This window comes from Juglans regia, chromosome 13 (assembly GCF_001411555.2).
Source record: "Juglans regia cultivar Chandler chromosome 13, Walnut 2.0, whole genome shotgun sequence".
NCBI classification, from domain to species: domain Eukaryota; kingdom Viridiplantae; phylum Streptophyta; class Magnoliopsida; order Fagales; family Juglandaceae; genus Juglans; species Juglans regia.
The window spans coordinates 39,053,368-39,074,036 of NC_049913.1; the positions used below are offsets into that span (position 1 = coordinate 39,053,368).

The window sequence follows — 20,669 nt, forward strand, 5'->3', positions numbered from 1 at the left end:
ATTATCATGTCAACTAAATCTGACCATTCATACGGAATAAGAGTCAACATACATACATACTACACATGTTTATAAATAGGATAATACAAGTCCCACCGGTTTATAAATCTGACTATAACTGTTGGTATTTTTTTATATTTTTTTACATTGTGATTAATAAAGTATTTTTTTAACAATATTGTGAATTTTTAAAAAAAATATTAAAAAATATATGTAAAAAAAGAGTAAAAAAAAAAATCAAAATAACTAACAGGAACAGTAGTGGCTGTAATGCTGCCCTAAAAATTAAGAAAAATAACACTCTCATCACTGGTTCTTACAACTCAATGTTACCATTGGAATTTTTTTATTTTTTATTTTTTTTTTTCTTTTTACTTAGTAATTAATAAATTATTTTTTAACAATATTGTGATTTTTATTTTTTTAAATATTTAAAAATGTAAAAAAATACATGTAAAAAAGATTTAAAAAAAAAAATACCAATTGTGTCTAACGATAGCTCCCGCTCTCCCAACAGGAGCAAGGAGCAGTGGACGTAGTACCGTTCTTATAAATATATTTATGTAGAATTTTGTTACAAATCAATAACTATTTACATCTTTATAACTTTTTTATATGATATGAGAGTATTTTTTATAACATGTATGGATTTTTTATAGGGAATAGAGGAATTTTTCATAAAATTTGGGATATGAAATGATGAATAGTAACGGAGAAGAAGAAATTTTCATTTAGGTATATTTTTATTCGTATTATATAAAAAGTATATCTTTATATTCTTATAAGGTCGGCAAGAAGCGCGGGAAGATTCGGATACCCCATTTGGCGCCACTGATGCCCTAACTATTAACGCATCTCTCTCTCTCTCCCCGATCAGACTTCTCAGTCACCTCTCTCTCTCTCTCTCTCTCTCTCTCTCCCGCTTTCTAAAAAAAATAACCCAAAACAATCATCCAAATTTTCAAAGTCCTAGCGGTAACAATAAATGGACACGGAAGGCTTATCGATAATCTGTGCCGGTCTCGGAATCGCCGAGGAGGACGAGAATGGCAATCGGGTCGGTTACTCAAAGGGCGAGTACTGTCTAGGTATTCATTCTTTTTCCCCACAATTTTTCCTTTGGTTCCCGAGAAAATGTGCCGAAAGAAAGCTGGGAGTTAACGATTTGTTATTTTTTTAGAGTTTTGTTTCCCAAAGGCTGATTGATGTTACATGTCCTTAAGTTGGCCACAAATTTCCGTTTGATTCCTAAATAAGAACTATTAGGAAAATTTTGAATTCTAAATTTACTTTCCCAGCTGATTGTTGGATACCAATTTTTCCTGAAACTAATTAAACCACCCTATTTGATCGTACCCTTTTTGTAATCGCGGGTGAAATTTGTGCTGAATTTCATAATTTTAAAAATAGTCTCACTTAAAGGTTGTTTTTTTTTTTTTTTTATCATTCTCGTTCAATTAACACTTCGCAATGTACTGCCTTAATTTCTCAAAAATTATTAATTTTCTCTATAAACTGATATCATAACTACGTCACTAAAATTGTTAAGTTACAGTTTGTGGTTTATGTGGTATTAACATTGGGTTTCAGAAATCTAAAAGCTTGCCTAAGGTAGGATAATGTATTATCAGTTGACAAGAGTTTGTTGTCTACGTCTCATTAAAACCATAAGAGTTGGAATTTAACGTTTTAACTTCCTATAATAAAAGAGGAAGTCGCATTTTACACTAGCCAATTTTGGCCCACTGAGGTGCAGAGATTTGAGGGGTTTGGTTTACCATACTTCATTGCCTGCCAACCTTTTTGCAGATAATTTGAAGGATTTGCTGAGGTTTTTGAGGCGTGACGATCCACAAACTCGTGATGTGTTTAAGCAAGTCTGTAAATGGAACACTGTATCAAAAGATTTGATACCTATTATTGAACACTGCCAAGATGATTATAACTTGGTTTTAAATGCAGGTAGGTTTCGATTATTTCTCCATCTTGTTTATTCTTTTTTTGGGGAGGGGGAAGTGCCTGATGAGTTCTATTTTCTATTTTGTTTTCATCATTTTTCTTTTTGGTTCTGCAGTGAAGGTCTTGGTGTTCCTTACGATGCCTATTGAGCGTACTTCAAATGATATTTCACAACAAATAGAGTATCTATGGCAATTGAAGTCTTCAATTACTTGTAGTGATGTTGTGGCAGTGATAGTCTCACTTCTAGAAAGCCCATTGGAAAGTTTGGAATGGTAAAGAGCACAATTAAATTCATATGTATTGCATCATTCAGGCCAGATATTGAAATTTTTGCTAAACTGCAGCTAAGACAAGTATTTGGTTATCAAACATTTATTTTTCCCAAGTTTTTGCGACAAACAAATTAAGGTCATGATTCTCTTTGATTTTTCTTATAATTAGATCATTCTATCATTGTTCTTTTGAAAATATTGTCCGAAAAGATGGCTTTTTGGACTGAGTAGTTTTCATGATTTATGAACACTTTTTTTACTCTTTTTTTCTTTCCTTTAAAAGCGAGTACCAAAAAACACCATTGTTACCTGATGCATATCGGTTGTGTCTATGAACATTCTCTTTGAATATGATCAAGTGTCCACAACATGATTCCAAATTTTTAGATTTGTGTTTTCACATTGGTTTCTAGTGCTCTAAGATTGTTTTTGTTATGATCTATTTTAGTTCTTTTTATTTGTTGGCTTCATAAACCATACCTTTTTCTTTATATATAATTCGTTTTATGTGCAATTCTATGTCAAACAGTGAAACATTCACCGAAGATGACTGGAAATTGGTGCAACTGGTACTTACATTATTTCGTAATGTACTAGCAATTCAAGAAATCTCATTGCAGCAGAAGTCTGGGGGATCTGCTAATCAATTTTTATTACTGAGAGATAGATTTTTGGAACTACTGTTCCGTGAGAATCTTATGGACTTAATTTTAGTTATAAGTCAACATATTGATGGTTCTTGTGGTTTTCTCCATCATGATAAGTTCCTTTTGTTGGAGATTTTCCACTACATATTTATGGGTCAAGAGCCAGAGTTAGTTGCCAAAGCGCATCTGAAAGGTTTTAAGGTTGGTTCCCTTCATCTCCTTCCAGCATCTCTTAAGGTAACAACAAAAATCAGGAATAAAATAATTCTTAATCGTTATCTGTGATGTGAAATACTGAAGCTACATTGGCATAGCCACCAGACGGATATGATTTTCCGGCGACAATTTTCCTTCTCTCTATGTTTTGGGTTGTTGAGTTGCACAGTATTTGAAAATTTATGTAATCTTTCAGCTGTTCTACAGTTGCTTATTGGCATCTATATCGTATCCAATAACAATTGGTTTTGTTCAATAGGTGGATGAAGACACCAAATCTTCTGTTGGTAGTCTCAAGTCCATTATGGAGGAAGAAGAAGAGAAAAGAAGGCTTTCTAGATTACAGAATATGGTTCGTCATTCTCAGTTTAGTGGGACATTTACACGGCTTACCATGGTAAGAAGTTTCACTGATGCTGTTGCTACCAAGGGGCTCTCATTTAAAGATTTGGTAACACCAATAGCTCTTACCACAGGATGGTTCAAAGGCAGTTCTAAAGGGAAACCCGACTTCTGCGACTCGAGATATCCTGCTTAAACACCACAATGTTCCTCGGGGTCCAGTAAAAAGGATTGCATGGGACATTGGAAGACTAACTTCAACAAAGGATAAAATTTTGGAGTTGCTTCATGATTTTGTGAGCCAGTTTCTATTGGGGGCTTACAATGGCAAGTCTTTTGGAAATGAATGCCTGTTTGAACAATCTTTTTTTCTCCAAGCTTTTAGTTGTAATTTTATGGCTCATCTTAATGCAATCCAAATTCTTATCAGTTTTGATGCAATCGATTCGTGAAGATATTGAAAAGGAGCATCATGCAGTTCAGAACAGTGATGTCATGGTGTTCTTTCAGGTTGCTCAGTTTGTTACTTCCTATCAATATCACAAGCTTTTAAAATCTAAGGTGAGACATGAACTTCAGCATATTCCTATATCTACATATTTTCATATGTTTGAACTTGACTTTTTCTTTGATGATACTCTGGCTAGAGGTTAGACAAGCCCTAACTTTGTGTTTTTCTTTTAATTAGGACTCAATATAATAAAAAAAAAGTATTTGGAAAAACCTGTGATTGAATGAATATGATAGGCTTGTGATTGAAAGCAAGGAAATGACACACACACATGTACACATACATATAAACATAAATACATATATATATATATATATATATATATAGAGAGAGAGAGAGAGAGAGAGAGAGAGAGAATTTGCTGAACTTACTCTTTCATTCCTCTTCTATTAATATCTTTCTAGAAATCTAAAATGAACATATTTAATTGAGATGTCTTGCACATCGTCACCTTAGGAAGGCCACCAGGAGATCTGGTCTCAAATCCCTAGAAATTATGGGATTCTCTTGCTAGTGACTAGGAAGTTAACCTCATCTCACTTCTTATAGTTGGCCCATCGACAAGGTTCCTGAATGTTGCAATCGTACTTTTGATGTTAAATTGCCTCTTTATTAATTGGTAGGTTTCACATGCATCGAGTGAGTTGTGAACTCATGACTTCACCCTCCAACTTGTTCTTAGAAAGAAATTGTCTTTGAGCTAGGGCTAATCTGGCTTATAGCCTTGGTAGGTAGCATTTCTCTCAAGCTCCGGTTTTTTATGTCTTGTTAAAATATTTCTTAGTGCTCAATCATACTTACTGTAACTTAATTATTTTTTAATTGTTGGAAATTCTTGAGTTATCGCTTGATTTTTCTTTGGTTTAACAGCCAAATGTGGGATCAGACATTTTTGAAGCTTTTGCTGATAAAGATGCTGATAGCACAATTTTTAGAGGTGATATATGTGGTCCAATCGCTCAATCAATGAATGAGCCAATGTTCCAACTTGTCATTTTGAAGTGGCGTAGTGCATTCGAGGGGCTAAAGGAAACAAATAACTATAAATTCCTCTCTGCAGCTGGTTCTCTTATGAAAACAATGGTAATTTTTACTTTTTTAATTCGAAGTTCTGTATCACTGCCTGTGCTAGCCCTACAAATATATGCTTCAATAGTTTATTATTTTGTGGATGATGTATCAATAAACATCTCTCTGCTTGCTGAGCTTCTTATTTCGACCTGCACTTAGTGTAATACATTTAGATTAAGGCTATGTGAGCTATGCTTATTTGCATGTCATTTCTTTCCTTCCTGCTTCAAGATCACATACAGTGATTAGAGCAAAATATTATGCAACTGGATGTATGGGCAAGACCTTCCAATGATGATAGTATTTAGACAAGAAAAGGTTTTTGTAACTCAAATTATTTTTACATGAGATAAAATTTGATTTTTGTGATGACCATGGGGAGAGATTTGTTAATGGATGCAGAATCTATGTGAATTAATCTGATTTGAGGATACTGTCCTCTTATTGTAAATATTTGTTTGGAAGATTGAAATTTCATCAAAAGAAATGAAATTTTCTATGGAAGCCAAAATTCATACATGAAATTGCCTTGTTGAAGATTCATAGAATAGCACTGAAGCAGCATATGAAATTGAATTATTGCAAAGCAAAGATGCATTCTTGGGTGCCCTTAAATGTGTTTAGGCACTGAAGGCCAACAAATGATTTGGGTGTAATTTGAAAAGTGTCAGTCTAATCAGTTCTATTGCAAAGTATGTGTATAGGATACCCTATCTTGTCCATCCCTTGTCCTATCCTGGAGTCTTATTTCTAGACGGCAATAGACAGTCTAAGATATGCACAATTTTCTAATTGTACACATTATATGTTCATATTCGAAATTTCTGTTTGGTCAGATGTTCCACTTGTTAACTGGGACACCACTTAACATGCTACATAAAGAGAAATAGAGATCTGCATATTTGTCGCTTGCAGTTAACCTTCTTTCTGATTTCTAGCCTTGTAACATTCTTCCTAACTGAATTTCTTGTACCACAAGATTATCATGCATAGGTAATGCTGTTGTATATGTCCCGTGTACTTGGGCTATCTACCATCCCTACTATCAATAAAATTTTGTGTACTGATAAAAAAAAAACATTCTTCCTAACTGTTTTTCCTGTTTTTAGATTTGCATGCTAGATTTGGTGCTTAAGTTATTGCCCGAAGAGTCTAAGGAGCCTCGCACAACTCGCATCCTTCTTTACAAGTTATTTTATGACCAGACGGATCAAGGGATTACACAGTTCCTTTTAAATTTGATCAGAATGTTTGACACGCACAAACAACCAAAAAGGTTTTTCTTCATCATCTTAATCTCATAAATAATTTATCAAACTTCTTTTTTCAATCTTTCAATCCAGTAGCAAGAAATTTACTTTTGGCAGTTCAATTTTAATATCAGAAAATCGAAATGAACATTTGGTCAGAGAAACAATATGAAGCTTTCTTTATTGCGTTATACTTCAATATTATAATCTTTAGAACTGGACAGATGGACACCGTCTTTTCTTTTCATACATTATTTAGATGCGTCTGTAAATCACTATTTTGTGACATCTTTAAGGCCCATGCACTTTCATATAATGCATCATATATTGGACTTGCTGGATGTGAGCAAAGGTATGTTTCGACTAAAACTAACGGAATTTTATCAAACACATAACTACTTTCTCCTGCATGGAAATGTTCTTCTATAACTAGGCTCGCCTCTATTTGATTGTTATTGCATTCTTATTTATATATTTTAGTGGTATGACTTCTAATTCAATCCCATTATTGAGCCCTCTGCATAATGACCATCCTTCTTGAAAAGCTATAATATTCTGTAGGCATATAATAGCTATTCACATAATGAAAGGTTGTAGTTTGTTTAATATGTATGGATGCCTGATTTCCCCCTCCCTAGACAAAATTAATTTTCTCTAGAGTGATTATGTCATTCTATTTGCACGCACAAATTGCATGTAAACGAAAAAAAATGAAGTTTTGGTTTTTCTGAATATATTAATCTCATGCTCATGATCTTTTCTTTACAGTGATCTTGCAGATTTGATTGAGATTATACATAAAATTGTGCGGCTCATGGAGAACCTTCAAGCACGAGGAACATTGAGGGTATGATCATGCTTTTTTCATGCCTCTGTTGGACTAAAACTAGATGGAAAAGTTGTTTGTTTTGCTTTCATATTGTTGGGTTTTCAACCACTCTCAAAGGCATCACCCAAGCCAAGCCAATTCTACTAAAAATGCCATCCCGCAAAGCCCTTGCCACCTTAAAATGCAAGAGTGGATGATCCACGGTTTCTCCATTCTTTTTACACATGAAACACCAATCCATAACTTTAATACCCTGCTACCTTGAGTTATCTGGCATCAAAATTTTCCCAAGAGAGGCAGTCCAAATGAAAAAAGCAGCTTTGGAAGGCACTTGAGACCTCCAAATACACTTCCAAGGAAAAGGAGAACTATTCTGAAAAGTCAACAGCTTAAAGTACGAACGAACAGTGAACTTTTTTCACCCCTTAGACTTCCATAACATCCTATCCTCATCATTACCACCAAGCCTCAAAGAGTATAAAAAGCTGAAGAAAGATGAAACTTTGTCAATCTCCCAATCATGTACAGCTCTAGTTAAGCAAATATCCCACTGAATCAAGCCATTAGAACGACAAAGCAAATCAGAAACTTCGATCTGAAGCCAATCGAAAGATAGCCAGAAACACACTATTGAGGGTTCGATCATCACACCAAATGTCAAACCAGAAAAGGATCCCAAATCCCTCTCCAACAGCATAACTAACATGACTAACAAAGCTCTCCCAACCCTTTCTAATGAACTTCCCAAGTCCCACGCCCTTTTATTAGAACACCAACCCCCCAAGTTCTTCCATACTTCTGATCAATGACCTCCCTCCAAAGTGACTCTGCTTCTAATTGATATCTCCATAGCCACTTCCCCAATAAAGCCTTATTAAATATCCTCAAGTTACAAACCCCCATACCGAAATAGGAGAACAAACTTTATTCCAACTTACAAGATGGAATTTAGTTTCCTCTCCCATACCACTTCATAAAAAAGCACAAAACAAATTCTCAATCCGGTTGGCCACTTCTGTAGTTATCTAATCTATCACCTAAACTAGAACCAATATGGGAGTTCTATGCTAACGGTGTTAGCCAAACTACGAGATAAATCTTGAGCGTGAGTGCTATGCTTTTAGAAATGAGTCTTCCTTCCAAAATGGCACCTTGCTGTAGAGTGTAGAGAAACCAGCTTAGGCATTGAGGTTGACAGCCTATTAGCTAAGTTGTGGCTTTCCTTTCTTTGTGAGAATCATCGCATGAAAAAAAGAAAAAGAAAAAAGAAACTAGAATTCCTATCCCCAATTGTAAATAGACTTTGTTTATTAAAAATAAGTAAAAAAATCTTCTCTTGAAGAACTTAATCGTACTCTTACTCCAAACCTCACAACAAGTTCAAATAGCTTAAATCCAATAACCTTTTAAAGATATTACCAAATATAGAATGATTTAAATCTATTAAGACCCATTTTAATCTCTTTGATTTAAACGGCAATAAAGAAGAATAGATAAAGGACAAGATTGATTCTAATTCCCAGCAACAAAGTCATGAGACTGAGTATGTGAACTCCATGTTCTTTTGAACTTGAAAGGACCAGACTTGGAATGAGTTTTACTTTCAAGCAGAAGAGGGGGATGATCAATGTGGTTCCTCTCTAAATGAGCTGAAATGACTAGGGAAATAAGATTCCCAATGGTGATTAACTAAGGCTCTATCCAACCTCTCCCAAGTGAATAAAACCTCCCTTCTACTATGGTAATTCGTACGATCTAGTTTGATGTTAAGAAGATGAGGGGAGGAGGTAATGATGCCTTCTGTAATCTCATATTTGCTTTCTTAAGAACCGAGATAAGAGAAACATGTGTACTTCGAACCAAAAAAAAAAATTAGGCAGATCATACTAAGCATTGTGCAAAACTAAATTCAAAATTCAGAATTAGCAGAGAGAAACTGGCACACCCCCTACCTTCTCATCATGACATAGATGATATTAAAGTCTCCAATTACAATATTTGCAAATTATTAATCACTAAATTAAAGAGATTCCCAAAGAGATCTTCTAAGAATAGAATTGGGCCATTATTGTTATGCTAGGAGATGATATTCTGGATGGTTGAAGTTTCAAGATAGTCATCTGCTTTTGAGTTTGATTTGTTCCTTCTGTTTTTTTGAGTTTCTTTCCTCCCTTCCTCTGCTGCTGTTTTTATCATGGATGTTGATGGAAGCTTTTCGGTGGAGTATAAAACTTTCAGCTTTGTGAAGGTGGCTGCTAATAGCTTTCGTATTACTGAGAGGGGCAGGAAAATGGTTCTGTTTCTCTTCATTAATGGGACATCAGCTTCATGGTTGGCAAGGATGATGGAGGAAGCTCTTGCTTCACGTGGGTGCCAAGTGTTTTTCAGAAAGTTGTGGGTGGGCAATAGTTTTCTCATACTCCAACGCCATAGAAACAGTAGGGGTTGTTTTTTATGTTTGGAGGAGTTTTGGAATGGTAGGAAGAGGGGTTTTTTTATTATTCCTGAAGGTGAGAAGGGATATGGATGGGAAGGTTTTTCTTACCACCTTAAGAGGATGGTTAGCCTTCGGGGGGGTGGTGTGGTTACAGAGAAATCTTCTCCCTCTAATGGCGTCTCTTTTGCTTCTGTTTTGAAGTCACCAGCATCCTCACAGACAAGAGGCAATTCTGCCATGGAGTCAAGAGGCAAGGACCTCAGTGTACCAGATGATTCTCACTGTATTGGTAGTGGAACGTTGTGTACGAAATTGGGGGAGGTGGAAGGTATCTTGTGGGCTGTCAGAGCACAGTTGTCTGGTGTATTTGAGGAAGTTTCGGTATTGATGAATAAAGTGGATGCAGGACTTAATTTGGTAATGGAGGTGGGAAAGGAAGCTGGAGTGTCTGGTATGGGCCTCAAAGGGCCCTTGTGCCCATCTGTTGTAAGTGAGCCCGTGGGCCTCGAGCCCATCAGGCCCATCAGGCCTCAAGCCTCCTGGATGGCCAAGGGGCATTCTCGAGCCCGTGAGCCCCAGCGCCTGGGCCGTAATGGCTCATCCCCTCCGGCGGTCGACCTCGCCGACTCACTAGCGGCTGAGAACTCACCGACGATTGCCGGCGAACTCACGGCGACAGAGAACCAAAGCTCTCCGAGGCAGAAGGAGTCGACTGGTGTCGCCGATTGCACCCTGGCCTCGGGGATCACTCCGACGACACAGGAAGAGATCTCGAGCTCGCCGATGGTCCAGAAATCGCCGATGGCCTCAATCCGGCCCCTGGTTATCAGGGTAGACCCACTGCCGACAGCTGAGAGAACCATCTTGAGTTCCTCGGCGACTCAGAAAGAGCTGTCGTGCTCACCCAAGACACAGACAGTGCCGATGGCCTCTTCCAGGCCTCTGGCTAATTTTTTGGGTTCACCCCCGACCTCAGAAAGGAGGAAGGTTTGCATGGAGGCTTCGACCTCCACTGGGCTGCCTTCGGGTGTGGGTTCAGACGTCCCCTCGCACACTTCTGGTCCTCCTCAACTCTCAGATGTTCTCATTAGGGCCCAGGGATTGCCTTTTTCATCCCATGTTTTGGAGACCCCTTCAATGGTGCTGTGTACTGTGGAAGAAGGGGAGGATGAGTCATCGATTGAAGGGGCTCTCTCAGATGATGAGTCTTCACATGGGTCTGATCTTCAACTAGTTTGTAAGGAGTATGGAGATGTTTCTAGTCCTCTATGCTCGCTGCCACCAGCACCTTTAGGGGCGGGATTACAATCTGATTGGGTATTACAAAAGGTTGATGCTCTTCGACACTGCCTTGGGATCTCATGTGAAGGTTACGAGGAACAGTTTAAAGCCCTCATTATTGCCATAGAAGCAGGACAGCCATAGCTTGCTAAATCCGTTGCTAAAAAAGACAGGGAGCTCAAGAGGCTTACTTGCTCCATTAATTATGATGCAAGAGAAGGAAGCGTGAGTAGGGGAAGACACAATGATAGGGTGAACCTCGATAGTCCATGAAGCCCAAGATCCTCTCATGGAATGTTCGGGGCTTGAATGATCCAAACAAGCGCCTGAGAATAAAGAACTTATTACGGGAGTGGAAGTTAGATGTGATTTGTTTGCAGGAGACTAAGTTGAAGTATATTGATAGGCAATTAATAAGAAGCTTGTGGAATTGCCCTTACGTAGGATGGACCACCCTTGTCTCTAAGGGTGCTTCAGGGGGCATATTAGTGTTGTGGGATAAAAGAGTAGTCAATTTGGTGGAGGATTTCGTTGGTGAATTTTCAGTAGCTTGCTCTTTCTCAAATGTTGATGATGGTTTCGTTTGGGGTTTCTTAGGTGTTTACGGGCCAAATCTTGATAATAAAAGACAACTACTGTGGGATGAAATAGCTGGTATGTGTAGTTGATGGGATATCCTGTGGTGTATTGGAGGCGATTTCAACGTCACGCGGTTTCCAAGTGAAAGATCAGGGGATTCCAACATGGGCCCAGCCATGGCGGATTTTTCAGCACTTATTTTTGAGTTGGAACTGGTTGATCTTCCTATGGCGGGAGGAGATTTCACTTGGTCTAACGGGAGGGCTTGGTCTAGGTTGGACAGGTTCATTGTCTCTTCCTCTTGGGAGGTCCACTTCCCCAACCTTTGCCAAAAAAGACTTTCTAGACTTTGTTCCGATCACTTTCCCCTCTTACTAGATTGTGGGGGTCTTCACGGGGGACGGAGATATTTTAAATTTGAGAACATGTGGTTAAAGGTTGATGGGTTCTCGGAGAAAGTTAGATCATGGTGGAACTCCTATCAACTCACGGGCACCCCTAGTTTCATTTTGGTTGGGAAAATAAAAGTTTTGAAAAAGGATCTAAGAAAATGGAATCTGGAAGTCTTTGGGAATATTAACGACCAGTGATCCACTCTTTCTCAAGAGCTGCAGCATTTTGATGTAAAAGAAGTGGGGGGGACTCTTTCGGAGGATGAAAAAGTAAGGAAAATGGTAGTGGTAGCTGAGCTGGAAAAAATCACCCTTATGGAGGAGATCTCTTGGAGACAAAAATCTCGAGCCCTTTGGTTGAAGGAAGGGGACAGATGTACAAAGTTTTTCCACAGAGTTGCTAATTCTCATTGTAGAAACAATGCTATTGAGGTCCTACATTCGGAAGGCAGGGTTTTGACTGATAGTGTTGAGATAAAAAATCACATTGTGCATTCTTATGACAAGCTTTTAACGGAGCAATATCAATGGAGACCAAAGGTAAACGGACTAGATTTTGATTCAATGGATCAAGCAAGTGCAGCTTGGTTGGAGAGGTCCTTTGAGGAGGATGAGGTTCTAAGTGTGCTTAACGGGATGGCTAAAGATAAAGCGCCGGGCCCCGATGGCTTTACAATGGCTTTTTTCCAAACTTGTTGGAACATTATTAAAGTTGATCTTATGAAAGTTTTTCTCAAATTTCACTCTTTCATGAAATTTGAGAGAAGCCTAAATGCCACTTTCATCGCCCTTATCCCGAAAAGGGCAAGGTCGGTGGAGGTACATGATTTCTGGCCCATAAGTTTGGTGAGTGGGGTTTACAAGATCATATCAAAAGTTCTTGCGAAGCGACTAAGTGAAGTTATGGGGAAGATCATCTCGAAGTCACAAAGTGCATTTGTTAAAGGAAGACAAATTTTAGACTCCGTTCTTATTGCTAATGAATGCTTGGAATCTAGAGTTAGAAGCGGCACCCCAGGTCTCTTGTGTAAATTGGACATGGAGAAAGCATTTGATCATGTCAATTGGGATTTCTTGTTGTACATTCTGGGCAGGCACGGTTTCGGGGAAAGATGGTGTCAGTGGATAAAACATTGTATCACAACCATTAGTTTTTCCACTTTGATCAATGGTACCCCCGAAGGTTTCTTTTGCAGCTCTGGGGGTTTGCGACAAGGGGACCCTCCATCTCCTTTGTTATTCATTATAGTGATGGATGTACTGAGTAGAATGTTGGAGGGGGTGGTGGATAGGGGTTTCATCTCGGGCTTCTCCGTGGGTAGTTCCTTGCATGAAAGCTTATCAGTCACACATCTCCTTTTCGCTGATGATACGTTGATTTTATGTGACTCAGACCCAGATCAGATTCGCTCCTTGAGAGCCCTCCTTCTGTGTTTTGAAGCTGTCTTAGGTCTTAAAGTGAACTTATCGAAGTCCGAGCTAGTTCCAGTTGGCTTGGTTAACAATCTAAGTGAAGTGGCTGCCATTTTGGGTTGCAAGGTGTCACTCTTGCCTATGAAGTATCTGGGACTTCCTTTGGGGGCCCCCCACAAATCTAAGGTAATGTGGGATGGGATTGTTGAGAGAATTGAATGTAAACTGGCAGGTTGGAAGAGAATTTACTTGTCTAAAGGCGGCCGAATCACGCTTATTAAGAGCACACTTTCTAATCTTCCAACATACTTTCTATCTTTGTTCCCTTTACCTGCAGGGGTGGCAAATAGACTGGAAAAGATCTTCCGTGATTTCTTGTGGGGAGGGCTAGAAGATGAGAAAAAATTCAATTTGATTAGATGGGATAAAGTTTGCACCCCTTTGTCTTGCGGTGGTTTGGGGATTAGAAAACTGAGAATTTTCAACAAGGCTCTACTTGGAAAGTGGTTATGGCGGTATCATAAGGAAGGGGACACTCTTTGGAGAAGCATCATCAACATTAAATACGGGAGTATTTGGGGAGATTGGTGCTCTAATGCAGTAAGAGGGGCCTATGGGGTGGGTGTTTGGAAATTCATTCGAAATGGATGGGAAGACCTACTCGGTAATTTTAGATTTGAGGTGGGAAGGGGCACGCGCATAAGATTTTGGCATGATATCTGGTGTGGCGATGTGGCCTTGGAAAATGCTTTTCCCTCGCTTTATAGGATTGCATCAGACAAGGATGCTTCGGTGGCTGATAATATGAGCATCTCCGCAAATTCTATTCATTGGTCAGTGAGTTTCTCTAGGGCTGTACAAGACTGGGAGTTAAATGACATTATTGATTTCTACAATGTTTTATACGCAATGAAAGTACAAGCAGGTAGGGAAGATGGACTAATATGGACACTCACTGGGAACAAGAAATTTTCAGTTCGCTCTTATTACAAGTTTTTGACGGCTCATCCCACCAATGCCTTTCCTTGGAAGAGCATTTGGAGGAGCAATGCACCCCTTAAAGTTGCCTTTTTTGGCTGGTTGGCATCCCTTGGGAAGATATTGACTATAGATAAACTGAAAAAGCGAGGCCTTTACTTAACCGATTGGTGCTTTATGTGCAAACACAGCAGTGAATCAGCAGACCATTTACTTCTACATTGCGAAATAGTCAAGGCTTTATGGGATGACATTTTCACTAGGCTTGGTATTGCATGGGTGATGCCCAGGAGAGTCTTGGATTTATTGTCATGTTGGAGAGGGATTAGGGGCAACTGTCATATTGCAGCTGCTTGGAAGATGGTACCTCTATGTTTAATGTGGTGCACATGGAATGAAAGAAATGACCGATGTTTTGAAAATAAGGAACGCTCTCCGGATAGTTTTAGGGCCTTTTTTTATCACACTTTGTTGCTTTGGGCTTCTTCTATTGTATTGAATGGGAGGAATTTTAATGACTTTTACGCTACTTTCCGTAGCGCGTAGTTTGTAATTAGGTTTTTCTTGTACACTTCCCGTGTACTTGGGCATTGCCTTTTTACGTGGATTAATATAACTTCTTACTTATAAAAAAAAAAGAATAGAATTGCATCTGCCATGAACAATAGAGAATACAACAGGGGAACAAATCAGTCAGCAGAGAGTGCAATGCTTGGCACAAAGACAAGTTTTACCCCCATGATATTCATAAAAAAATACTTGATTTTTACTTTTCAAAAAGAAAAATAAAAAAGAAAAGACTTGACTTTTGTTGCAGCATTTTTTTCATTAATCTGGTTAATATTGCAACCTTGATCTTCGTTAAAAAGAAGTCTTGATTTTTGTTGTAGCATATATCTGTTAATGATTGTTGAATTTCTGCATGCATCTTTTGATTTGAAAACTGTCCTTGTATTCTGATGCATCCATTTTTGTCCATTGCTATTGCTAGGAAAAGGAATCCGTTATTAGATCAATATTTTTGTGTTTATTTAAATTTTTATAGTTGATATTCTGACATGACCTGAGCCTACTTCTGGTTATCTAGTTTCAATATTTCCGTTTATTAGTCTAGGAAAGCCATTGTTGTGAGAATATCTATTAAAATCTTTTCATTATTAAGGTTGCTAGGAAATCAAGGAGAAAGAGGAAGAAGTCATCGAGCAGCAAGGAAACAGAAAATGAACAACTTGGAGATTGTGTCACCATTCAGAATGAGTTTGGAATCTCTAATAATGAGCAATCAGCAGATATGAGCATCTGCCACCAGGGAAGCCAAACAAGTACAAATACTAACGGGAAAGAAAACATTGTTATACCTGCTCCAGTTGATGAACCTGAAATGGCTGTGTCACAGACAAGGAAACTTAAAGGCAGTCTGCCAGAGATGGGCAACAAAGGTGCCAATCAAGCTAATGATGATCTTTGTTATGGCACTGATGATTCTTCTGGTGAGGAGCAACTAGATGCAACTGATGAAGTTGATTTTAACCTATCAACTTTGATCTCTGCTTTTGCAAACAACAACATTATACATAGATTATGTTGGTTGCTTAAGTTTTATAAGAGCAATTCTGCTAGTACAAATCACTACATAATATGCCTGTTGCGAAGGATTACTGAGGACTTGGAGCTCTCTCCAATGCTGTATCAGGTTAAAAAAAATTTATTTTATAATTTATCAAGTTAAAACTTGTAATGTGTTTACCGTTGAAAAATTATAAAATGGCAGGGATGTTATATCTTTCAAAAAATAATAATCGTGCTTCTTCAAAAGAAAAAAGTATCCAGGTTTTTCATGAATGCATGTCTAATTTGCTACTTTCTGGTACACTTTTGCAGATATCAATCCTCACAATCTTTCATAATATCTTGGTTGAGCAGAACTCATGCCCATCAAAAGAATATGAAAATCTCATTGATTTCTTGAAGAGTTTGGTAAGAAGGATGCTAAGGAAAATGAAAATTCAACCCCTTCTCTTCGTGGAAGCCCTCTTTTGGAAGACCCGCAAAGAGTGCCATTTTATTAATGCTGAATATTTAGTGCATGAGATTGGTTCTTTGAAGAAAGGAGTTAAGAACGGGGACAATGTTCCTGGGGATGGAGAAATTGGTCCATCGCAGGCCAACAGATGGAATGTTAGGAGCATAGCAGATGCACTTGGTGAAGATGAAGCGGATGTTGTGATCTCTCATGAGCTAGGCTATCAGAGGTAAAACGTTTTCTGAAAACTTGAGTAGTTGTTTTAGTCTCATTTTTTTTTCTTGACCTCTACATTTTTCTAATTCTTAGCGAAAACACTGTATCTCAAACCAACCATTTGTTGGCTGTCTGGTTCACATATACTGTTTTTGTACTTATAGTTATAAGATTTCATCATCTTTGACTCAATTAGGATAGAAATGAAACATGGTAATATGTTTTGATTGAATATTTGTGCTTCAATAAAATGAGTTGTTAAATACCCTCTTTTTTTGTGCAGTATGGAAGAAAATTCTGACAAAGCAGGAGGCATCAAAGAAAATTCTGATAAGTATGCCATTGGACCTATTATTCATTGGAATTGATATTGTGCTTAAAAAATTTTATATATATGAAACTATGAAACTCCTTTGTTCATTTAATATTTGTAGTATAAGCCAGTCCATGGAACAAGAATCTGAGAGTGCTCCTAGAAGAAAGAGGAGACTTTTTCTTGGTGGTGAGATGGAGGGAAAAATTAAGGATCTCTATGAGAAGTAAGTCTGTGTTAACCTTTACTATTTTCTTTTCTTGGACTGTTTCTTTTAAAAGAAACTTTGTCTGATCACATCTATACCTAATGCAATCTGAAGCATACATCTCTTATGATGACAATGGCCTTTGGTGAATTGATTAGGTATATACGTTTAGGTTCTACCCAAGTTTGCATTTTGCATATACATTATATAGCAGCATAGGCTCATTCTATTTCTATCCAGTACCTTCTGAACTCTTTGCACTAAATCTTTTCCGATGAATGTGGCCATTTTAGGTTCAAAGATGACCAGCATTGTAGTCATCTTATTGCGAAAGTTATAGATCCTGATGGTAATGTTTCACCAGCACAAGTTTCTAATAAGCTTAGAAAGCTAGGACTGAAAGTTGCACCAAGGAAAAAGATGTTATATGTTGATGAGCATGAGGGAGAAAGAAAGGTAGTGGAAAGACCTCATGAATCAGATGTTTTAGAAGGAAGTTCATTGAGTCGGACTCTGTAAGTATTAAAAATTTCTTACTTTCTGGGTATTACAAAAAGGGTGAACCATATAAAAAGCTTCTGGGTATTATTTTTTTGTTTTTAGTTCGAAGTTTCTTGTTTATCTGTTTTCCTTCACATTTTGGAATAACTCTCTAATAGGTGCATTGGTTTTTTTTTTATTATATTTTTGTAGGCACTCTAGAAAGAGAATACGGGCCTTTAGTGAAGATGAGGAGGGTATGATCAGGGCTCTGTATGAGAAGTGAGTGTTACTTAGCTTGGTTGATGGTTACAAGATTTGATTTAATATTTTTTGCTCTTACAGTATTAGCTTAAATCTCCTTTTACAATGTAGATGCTCGAAAGCTAATAAAGATATGCTGGAATCTATTATTTTCTATTTAATTTCAAAAAAATGACTGTCTGATCTGCACAGATTCAAAGAGCATAAGAGATGTAGCTACATGATTGCGAAAGCATTGGATTCAGATGGTAAATTTACGGCACTCCAAGTTTCTCATAAACTTAAGCAACTCGGCTTATGTGTTCCTCGACGTAAGATGTCTGAAGCCAACAAGCATCTGAAGGATGAGAATCTTAATGATTCCTTTAGAGATGCGTCACATGACTCTGATGATGAAACATTGCTATCACTAATGAATAGGTAATATCATGTTCATAAGCATCATCCAGTGCTCTTCATGTTGATCAGCAGTATAGGGTGCTCTTCACTGAAGGCAGAAAAAGTACATGGTTGTATACAGGACTCCTTGATGTACAGCATTGTGTACTTTTTTCTGCTTTTGATTAAATTAATCATTTTTAAAATAAATCCTGCTCATGTTTCCATTTTATTGGATTTGGTGTTTAGTTTGTTTTTAGCCCAAATATTTTCTGTACATGCATTTTCCCACTCCTCTCTGTTCTGTTATGCAGAATTGGCAAATGATGCAATAACTTGTTATACCAAATGTTTATTATAGCTGCCTTTTAAATATTGTGATTTTCTGCATCTTATGGTAACGCACGAAAGCAAACATTTTGTTGAAATGATCTAAAGACCCTTTGCATCATGTAGAAAATATCAGACATTGGGATGGAATTCTTTCATTGTATTATTTTCTTATTCGTTATTTAAACTAATTCATCTTTGGATATAGGAAAGCTAAAAGGTCCCTTCCTCAGTCAAAGCATGAGAGTGTCACTGCTATCTCGATTCAGAGGACAAGTCAAAGTGATTATGGAAACGAAGCTTCAGAAGTTGATATAGAATGGTATGCTTCTCATCCACATAATTATTGCTAGTTAATGAGAATTATTCAACTTGTTCTACAAACTTTACAAAGGTGAATATGTCATTCAGACTGAACTAGGTATGTTACTGTCACCTTTTACATTTCCCATCTACAATGGGAAATGAGACTTCTTTGAAAATGAGGATACTAGTGCTGTTGAATGTAGATGGTATCCATGTAGTTCTGATGTTGGGTATTTTATGTTTGGAGTATTTGCATACTAGGAGATGACTGAGAACTGAGAAGTTGTTGAAAGAATAACATCAGTATCAATTTTCTAGGAACTCCTCCGCCATAAATGAGGGTTCCTGAATAAAATTACGGGGTACCATCCTCTTCTCAAGAAAAAACTTGCTAGAAACTGTTTTCTGCATCTAGTCATCCTCACTTCTCTAGCATGCCTAGATATAAAGAAACTTTAATTGACTTATACTGAAAGTTATTGTAGTTGAAGAATCAGATAAATATAAGATTGAGCAGGCTATGAGTTGGAATTAAAGTCAAAGTCGAAAATTGGACTGAATGTTCAAACTTCAAAGAGTAGGATTCTTGATCATTCTTTAACCATCAGATTCGAAGCTTTAGAAGCTGTATGTTTAATCGTACTAACTTGACGGAGGAAATAGAGTGAAAGAAAAAGGGAGATATAAAAGATATGTCATTTAGCTGTTAGTATCTAAAACTGCATTTCATCTTTATCAAGCTGTTAATATTTATAAAGCCAGGTCGTATTTATTAAGCTGGCTTCTTCTTGTCTTGGGGATTTTCTTTCTTTTTTTTGGCAACTGTCTAAGGGTATTCTAATTTATGAAAGAATTACCTCACTGTGTACTCGGAAGTTAGTTGCTTTGAATAATTGGTTGCGATGAAGGGAGCAGCTTCTGTTGCACCATTATTAGTTTCAACACAAAACTAATCCTGCATCATCTTCTTTCAGGGATGGTAGCGACCATGGCAGAAAGTTGGAACCTGCAGGAATTGATATAGATGTTGCTTTTAGCCAAGACGGTCTGAATGGCAGTGCAGAAGCTGAAGTGACTCGCAGTGGCAGTGGTAATTTGATGGTTGTTGCAGCTGTGAACAATTTGGATCATTTGTCAGGTCAGCAAAGAGATGATGAGTTGACAGTTTTGGAGGATAATGTGGCTCTTATTGCATCTCCGAAAAGGTCTCTAAGGAGAAGGATTGGAAGAAATGGATCCATAGGTGTTGCACCGGATAATTTAGACCATTTGTCACATCAGCAAATGGACGATGAGTTGGCAGATTCAGGGGATGAAGTGGCTCCTAGTGTTTCGCCAAAGAATGCTGTAACTAGAAGGAAGTTGAGGGTGGTACTTGATCTTGAGGATGACTGAGATGGGAGCATGGCCAGCTTTATTCCATTTTAATGCATTATAATTTTAATTAACTTCAGTTATATTACATAGTTGTGTAAAATAATTCATTGAAATTTGCGGTTACCTATTGATCTTTTCTGAGTTCCTCAATCCTAGCCAGTAAAAGTTTAAATACGTGGAATTCCAATGTTCCACGTATACAAGGTCTATTACTTGCTGTCACTTTTATTTCTTTCCATAGTTATGTTTCCAACATCAATTTTATGATAAAAAACTAGATCAGTATTTCAATATTATACCACACTGCCGACATCACACTAATTAATAATCTTTAATGTGCTAATGCTCCCATCTCAGTCAACCTCAAGAGTCTATGTGCCTGCCCAAATAATTGTATCTGAGCCATTAGTTTTGTTAAGAGGACTGAATTATCCTTTAAACAACATTAGTCCCATATAAGATGCATCCTTAAATTTCAAGGAAAAATATGGTTTAGAATCTGTCTATAATGTTGTTTGCCAGAATTTCACTGCTGAGCAGTTTAATGCTATGTAATTTTGTTTTTTCGTTCTTAATGCTTAACTAATGGGTTCC

At 37.5% G+C, this 20,669-nt stretch overlaps 1 protein-coding gene across 2 annotated transcripts; it reads left to right on the forward strand.

The window, feature by feature from the left end:
- Nucleotides 1–830: 830 nt before the first annotated feature.
- LOC109010855 (protein timeless homolog) lies at nt 831–20,303 on the forward strand. Of its 2 annotated transcripts, XM_018991790.2 has the most exons (19): nt 831–1,088; nt 1,810–1,962; nt 2,075–2,234; nt 2,764–3,082; nt 3,357–3,494; nt 3,574–3,766; nt 3,870–4,000; nt 4,821–5,033; nt 6,131–6,297; nt 7,040–7,118; nt 15,343–15,873; nt 16,062–16,432; nt 16,703–16,753; nt 16,854–16,958; nt 17,234–17,455; nt 17,634–17,702; nt 17,877–18,104; nt 18,601–18,714; nt 19,673–20,303. In XM_018991790.2, the coding sequence occupies exons 1-19, from the start codon at nt 986–988 to the stop codon at nt 20,091–20,093; spliced, it is 3,768 nt and encodes a 1,255-aa protein (XP_018847335.1). In that variant the 5' UTR covers nt 831–985; the 3' UTR covers nt 20,094–20,303. The 2 variants fall into 2 exon arrangements, with proteins under 2 accessions (XP_018847335.1, XP_018847338.1); XM_018991793.2 differs by lacking the exon at nt 17,234–17,455.
- Nucleotides 20,304–20,669: the final 366 nt, after the last annotated feature.